We start from the raw sequence: 7,542 nt of genomic DNA on the forward strand, positions 1-7,542 counted from the left end.
AAAAAAGGAAGTTTGATGATGTAGAATATAGAGGAATGATTAGTTCACTGGACAGAAAGTAAGTAGCAAGGGTAATATTGTGAATAAAAAGATAAATCAGAATCTCAATAACAAACAAGATAGATAAATGTCAAAGACCCTTCCCTTATTTTCTTCCATCGAATCAATCGAGACATTGCCCTGGAAATAAAGTTAAATCCACTTTTAATCCCTCAGATAACATTGGGCATAGCTTCAAACTATAGATAAGTATGTTAATTTATTCGACATTGAGTCGCGCGAGCAAGAATCGGTAAAAAAGTGGAGCGACGACGCGTTGACGGTAACGCACACTGACAGAGGGGGCTTTTTGCCATCCGGAGAAGCGTCGGCCCTGGGAAAAAGACAGATAAAGCCACTTAAAGTAGCTCCAAGCTGTGGAGGAGGATCGTGCGCTGACCACTACTATTTTCAGTCCTTTTTGCCGCTAATTACGACAACCCTTTATCGAAAGCCACTTGAGCATCCCCCACCCTGGTATTGCTCCGACACTGCGGATTAAAAGTGCGCCAACGAATTTTAAAATAGGACGCTCTTGGATGAAATTCGTGGAAGTGTATTTATTGAAGACGGATGCACCCAATTTTCTTTGACGTTTAATTATAGATTTAAGGCATGTTCACGAATAGCTCCATGATCCTCTTATTCTTGAATTTAGCGATGTGACACAGGAGCAGTCATAATTGAATGAAAGTTAAGTTATCACATAAGCAGTATCTACGTTTATATAAATATTACGAAACCTGTATAATACGTATAATATAAAACCACAATGCGTTGCGAATAGATGAAACCTACCTATTGCATGGGGAAGAAGAATCTCCATGGCCATGAAATGGCATGGCCAGAGCAAGGGGGATAAACAAATAAAACTGAATGTTAAATTCATCTGAAGAAAAAATCATTAACAATTATTAAGTGTCTTCTAGCAAGTTCTAACAAAAATCATCAATTCAAAATATTTTATTATTATATTGAATTATATTTTATTATATTTTAAATTCCACCACCACCACCACCATCCACTAAGGGAAAAACAAGGAAAATTACCATAGCGTGTCCAATATATCTCAGATCCATGGTATATATCGGATCCTCTGCGCTCACTATTTGTATAAATCATGCACTCCGGTGTTGGCTGATTCCCCGTTCAGTTCAATTTCTTAATTGAATCGAACGATATGCGCTGCATGGGCGTAAACCAGCTCGAGCTCCGCCCTTTGATTCCTCTCCACGAGCTTCAACTCTCTCCCTCTGGAGTCTGCGTGTACACCCACCAGCGACGTGCTCGAGTACCAAACGGAATAACCCAGCCACTCGAGGCGACCTCCGAATTCGGCGTTCTTTTCTCAGTGGCACTTGGACCGCATCCGGAAACGCAGTGACCTCGTGACCAGTGAAACGCGGCATCCTTCGTCGCATCCCTCATGCCTTCCTTCGGATAAGAAATATTCCAACCGATTTCTCAATCGTTTCGGGTTGTTAAGGAAGAGAAATTATAAGAGATAATCTTTTTCGGCTTTTGCACATTTTGCTTTAGATAATTGGGGTTGGAAATTTTGTGTAATTGAAGTTCTCAGCGAACGAAGATTTCGAGGTTTCCAGAAAATTGTTCGAAGTCAATTTCAAGAACGTTCTGTTGTAGAAGAATTGCGATTGATGGAAGAATTAAATCAGGGTTAAACAGATTTTCAAAAATCGGACTCCACTTTGTACGCGATTCATTCGCTGATCGCAAGTGAGATTTTTATTGGTGAAGTTATTGTGACAGTGAAAGGAAGTGAAGGAAAAGAAGAAGTTACAATGATGCTCGGGGGTTACGAGGCGCAGCCGGATTATTATCCGCAATGGCATCAACCCTACAATTATGTCACGCAATTACCATATGGTAAGTTCTATTCTATAGATATTCATTTTTGTATCTACTTATAGTTTTTATTAATATGTTAGTTGGTATGGTTTATTATCTAGGAATCATAAAGAGAATCTTATCAAAATTTTATAGCATCGCTGTGCGATTTGCCTACAAAAATACTAAGGAGTACTTTTAAAACTGGAAGAATGTAGAAAACAAATTTCATACCACTTACCACTTGCATGCATGTGTTTGCTTCGAAAATACAGGTGATTTCTAAATATAGATAGACGAAATTTCCAAAATTTTGGATCGTTCAATTTTTTGTAGCGAAACATGGAGAATTTTGCTCGTAGAATATTAAGTAATCTTCAGACTATGAGAGGATTGATAATTCAGAAGCTTTAATTATTAGAAAGAAAATAGTATAACAAGGAAGATCTTTAAAGTCCAAGAAAGTATCTTCCTATTAACATTCAATAACTATTTCATTATTCACATTTATATCATATTATCTTACAAAACTTTCAAAGAATAGATTAATGAATAACGCAGACGTTGCAAAAGATAATTGATATAATAGTAAAATAACACGATAAGAAAAAGAAATCGCTGAAACAAAAAGCACCACAAAAAATGGTACAAATCCACTAAACGCATTCGCAATTATAGCATAATAATAAAACGATATTCCTTAAACGAGATAATAATTAAAATCTAAAATAAAATATAGTAAAAACAAAGTAATTTTTAAGCACGTAAAAACTGTTGCACACTTCGCCATTCGATATATAAAATTCTCCATTTCTCTTTTGTAGGGCCGCTGAACGTGCCCGACGCGGATAGCCAATCGACGTACTGGGGCGCGGATTCCGGGATCTCTGGGGGTAGTTCTGGCGCCGGAAGTCCCACCGCCTCGACGCCTCCCCTGATCGAAGAGATCGGCGTCCAAGAACCGAGCTACTCATCCCTGCAACAATATCCACACCCTTCTATCAGCCAACACTATCCCAATTTGCCTTACCCACCTCAACAAGATATTTCTCATCATCATTTACACCATCACCATCATCATCAACAACAAAATCACAGAAGAGACGGCGATTATTCGACAGTTACTTCGATGAATCAAGTTGATGGATCGCTTCAACAACATCTCAGACAAGGAACTAGAGACGGCGCAGTTGTCGTTAGGCCTAAAAGGAGAAATACAGCGAATAAGAAGGAAAGAAGGCGCACACAAAGTATTAACAATGCGTTTGCCGATCTTCGTGATTGCATACCCAATGTGCCGGCGGATACGAAACTGTCGAAGATTAAAACATTGAGGTTGGCAGCTTCGTATATTGGATACCTGATGGCGGTATTGGAAAGTGACGAAGGAGAAGAGCCGCAGACCTTTCGTGCTGAAATTTTGTCTAATGGCAGAAGGAACAAGACGGCTCAGGCAAATCAGGTTAGTTTTTAGAAATTTCCAGCTTTCACGGTGTAATTAAAACTTAAAAGACTACAATAAGGAAGCAGCTCTACTTTCTAGCAGTTTGAGTAAACCAACAGAAATCAAATTATATACATTCATGCTGTAAATTCATTGTCAGCTATTATTTGTAATAACGAACTTCTGCACTTTTGAATGTGAAGATTATATCTGTTTTCCTCTCCCAACAAATGTAATTTATATAAATATCGTAGCTGCCTCTTTAATATAATCGAAACTTCCGGGTGAAAATACGTTCAATCGTGGCAACCGAAATCTGATAAAATTAACTGTACTACTAGCAAAACGTCAAAGTCTCTAGAAAGCATACACTTGGAAGCTTCGATCATGAAAATGAAGGTTAGTTTTATTTTATTGCGAAGTTTTTGTATTTTGATTGATTGTTGTAAAGGAGTATCGTTTAGACAGTAATGTGCTGTAGACACGCTGAAACTTGTCTTAACGCAATACAGCGGAAGACAAATTTCCAATATAAATATTATCATACGTAGAATGTATCATATTGCATGATAGACTATTTTTTAGCAAGTTACTATACTATCAAGTAGCAGCGAATTTGATATCTCATATAGGCAGATTCAGACAAGTCGAGACAGGCCCTAGCTTATATTCACGTGTTTCATATTCGATGTGAGAAAATATTGGTTTATTATGTTATAATCAATAGACTATTTCGTCTACTATCCATTTGTTTATCTCTGCGACATACTTATTTATATATTTGTTAATAAGACAGCGTTACCATTTTGTTGAAAGTCTTGCTCTGTAAATGCTCATAGATATTTCTGTTAATATCCGTTTCTACATTTGAAGTATGGAAATATAAATATTTTTTCAACCTGTAATAATAAATAGGTCTCGTTCTATGACCTAAACATCTCAGATTGTAGAAAGCGATAAATAAATACACATCATCAATAATTTAAATCTCTTTTGGAAAACTTCAAAATCAAAAAAATAATCATATTCTGATGTCTAAACTTGAAAATACTCTGAAAGGGTCCTCGAGCGTACTTCCACGGCGAAAATCGGCGGTGTGCACTTCAACTAAGAATTTATGCCCTTCGTCTACTTTCCTTTAAATCTCCTGGAACACTTTCGTAAGCGTTGCCTTCGAATAAACATCGTTCTCTTTAATTGGACGTCGTTCGTCGACGCCTGAGAACTCGACCTTAAACTTGTCATACTAAAACTTTTAGATGAAGAAAGACAGAGGAGAAAAATCTCATCGTGTTCACGTGCCATCCAAACGAATGTTCTCGATTGAGCATATAACACGCTTGTCTTCCGCGTTGTGACAAAATAAGTTTATCGACGCCAGGCAACGAATAAATTTTCATGCATGTAATTTGTTCTGTTTATTTGAAAATGAGAAATTTAGTATAATCTTGATAAATTTTAGCTGTACACAGAACTGAGTATTCTTTTGATTAAATGGATGTTTAGTAACCATTCCTGTTAGAGATGTCAAACAGTCTAATCAGGAATGTTGGAGATTAAAATTTATTCCGCTCAGAATGCTTCCAGTATGATTTCATACGAATTTTATATTTCTATATATTTCAAATATCATTCTAATATCGATTCTTTTAATTAATTAATAATAAGTGGAGTTGGCAATATAGAATTGTAATATGTTATACGTAAAATGTTCAGTTAGACAAACAAGTAATTGGTACGTTTAAAGTTCAACAGAATCGACTAAAAATTTAACGAACGAGAAGAAAAGAATTTTTGTGAAGTGGTGAATAAACTGGATTGCGGTTAGATCACCAGGTATCAAAGGTTCTTCGACTATATATTATAGTTTAGATTGTTTCCGTAACTTAAATTTCGAAAATGATTATTGGACCACCCTGTAGTTTCGTGGTTTCTCCTGTTTTCTGTGATTCCTCGCCACCCAAAGAGAACTTTCTTTGTTCCCAAGGTCATCAACCTTCAATTGATACCATATAAATTTCAAACTTTAGGTAACTAGAATTTACATAAAAATATAAATGTAAGCAAAGATTACAATTGTAAAGTAATAAATACTAAATGTAATAATAGACAACGATATAAAACATAGTTATAAAATATTTATATTCTGTATATATTAAAGTTTAAATAAAAAAATATGAGGCAAAAAAACATAAATATGTACATGAGACAATAAAAAATATAAATAATATTTAAATCTAGAGAATATAAATATTTTATAATAGACGTATTTTGTATGTATTCAATTTTTCATTGCAGAACGAGTCGTATTTACACCAGGCATCAGGCCTAGGGTCTGAGGAATCATCGAAAAGCAAAGGCCGAACTGGTTGGCCGCAGCATATGTGGGCCCTCGAATTGAAGCAGGAATCGCCTACCAACCAGATGCAATAAAATCATCGATTCCCGATCTATCTATTTCTGACACTTTATGGCTTCTGTTCTCCCGTCATTATCGAGAAACCGAACAAATTGAAAGTTAGATCAATGTTGGTGGCTAGCCAGGAACCTTCGATTATTCTCAACTTTTCCTAGACAGCTATCAAGTATTTCGTGGAACATAAATAGTAAGAAGAAAAATATTTGTTACTCTTTCATTTTACGAACGACGAAATGTTACGGTATAAAATAAGATTAATTTATTCACATAGCTGCGAGATAAGATTAGTGTAAAAATTACGCTAAGTGTTGTATGTGTATGAGTGTATATAAGCGGGTGAAAAATTGATATCGTTCTTTTAATCTCTTTACTTTTCCTTTTTTCTTTCTAAAAGACTTTTTTAACAGATTCACACTTTTGATGATTTCTGGAATTTCCGTTACGAGTAGAACTTGCTAAATCTCAATAAAAAAACAGAGCATTATTTTTATTTGAACGCAGAAAGCGTCGATAGGTCTGTTGTAAAATACAAGCGATTGTTTGTAAATACGCGTCTGCGAGTATAGGTCTGCCTGTAAATAGGAGTATCTTATTTCTTAGTCGATAATAATTTACGTCAACCTCGTTATCCTTTCACATTTTATTCTACGTTAACCTATAACATTTTATTTTTCATTTCTTTTATTCTTCGTTTCTTCAAGAAAACATCGATTCACGAAACCAATCGGTATTATTACATATATAATATCGAGTTTGGATATCAGATATTTCATCGAAAATCAAAATTTCATACAGTTTTTATCAGTTAAAGAATTTAAGTGATATCATTCTTTCGTTAGATCTAAGCAAGTCGATTGATTTAAGATGCTTGTAAACTTTTGTATAGATTATCTTTAACAATGTATAAAAAGTAAAAAGTCACTAGTAATAAATAGGGTATCTAGTAACTTAAGCTCTCGGGTATTCTTTCTCTCTCTCTCCCCCCTTTTACGTTTTATATGCTTTAAAATTATATAATAGTAAAAATGTAAATATCAAGTAGTAAGAATTAAACGGAAACAATCCCGTCTAGCTTGTAAACAGAGGAAGAGCTCTCAATCTCAGTCAAATAGATCTTCTCCTGGCTCTTGCGTTAAGGTCTTGACTTGTCTGAAAGATATGTTTTCCTTAGTTACATGCTGAGAAAGCATTGTTCCTCGGCGACGGTTTCAAATTTCTTGGATTTTCTGGCGCCGGTACTTGATCCACGTTCAGCTTCTTAATCTGAGCGTGTTGCCGATACATCTATTGAAAGGAAAGAAAGATTCCCCTACATCCATACAACATCTGTCCTTCCTTTCTAGGAGAAAATCATGCAAGTATAGTTTGAGAGAGTTGCGTGCAGTATATTAATTTTCATTGGTTTATAATAAATGATCTTTAATCATCCTTGACATGTTTGTCATTCAGTACCATTCCATAGCTGATTATTTTTCTGAGTATCAAATAAACAAGTAGATGCGCAGCGATTAATCAAGACTAAATATTTGCAGCACTTTTATCTGACAACGATACGGTATTTAGCTTCATCGATAACTGCATAGTGACAACATTGTCGGCTTTGTATATTGTAAATCTGTTGTCCTCGATCAATCGAACCACGCATAAGAGGAAGCCAATTAATGGATAAATTCCACATTGACATTTAAATGAAAACACTAAATTATACTAAAAATATCGGATATGTTTCACAAATTGAATGATATTAAGAAATTGAATAATAAGTATCAAATATTTTTAAAAATCCAAACC

At 35.1% G+C, this 7,542-nt stretch overlaps 1 protein-coding gene across 1 annotated transcript; it reads left to right on the forward strand.

Annotated features, from left to right (window-relative positions):
• The first annotated feature begins 1,296 nt into the window (after positions 1–1,296).
• On the forward strand, positions 1,297–6,703 carry LOC126915625 (heart- and neural crest derivatives-expressed protein 1-like). Its single transcript, XM_050720469.1, has 3 exons — positions 1,297–1,927; positions 2,713–3,350; positions 5,631–6,703. The coding sequence occupies exons 1-3, from the start codon at positions 1,843–1,845 to the stop codon at positions 5,763–5,765; spliced, it is 858 nt and encodes a 285-aa protein (XP_050576426.1). The 5' UTR covers positions 1,297–1,842; the 3' UTR covers positions 5,766–6,703.
• Positions 6,704–7,542: the final 839 nt, after the last annotated feature.

The sequence above is a fragment of the Bombus affinis genome, chromosome 4 (assembly GCF_024516045.1).
Source record: "Bombus affinis isolate iyBomAffi1 chromosome 4, iyBomAffi1.2, whole genome shotgun sequence".
NCBI lineage: Eukaryota > Metazoa > Arthropoda > Insecta > Hymenoptera > Apidae > Bombus > Bombus affinis.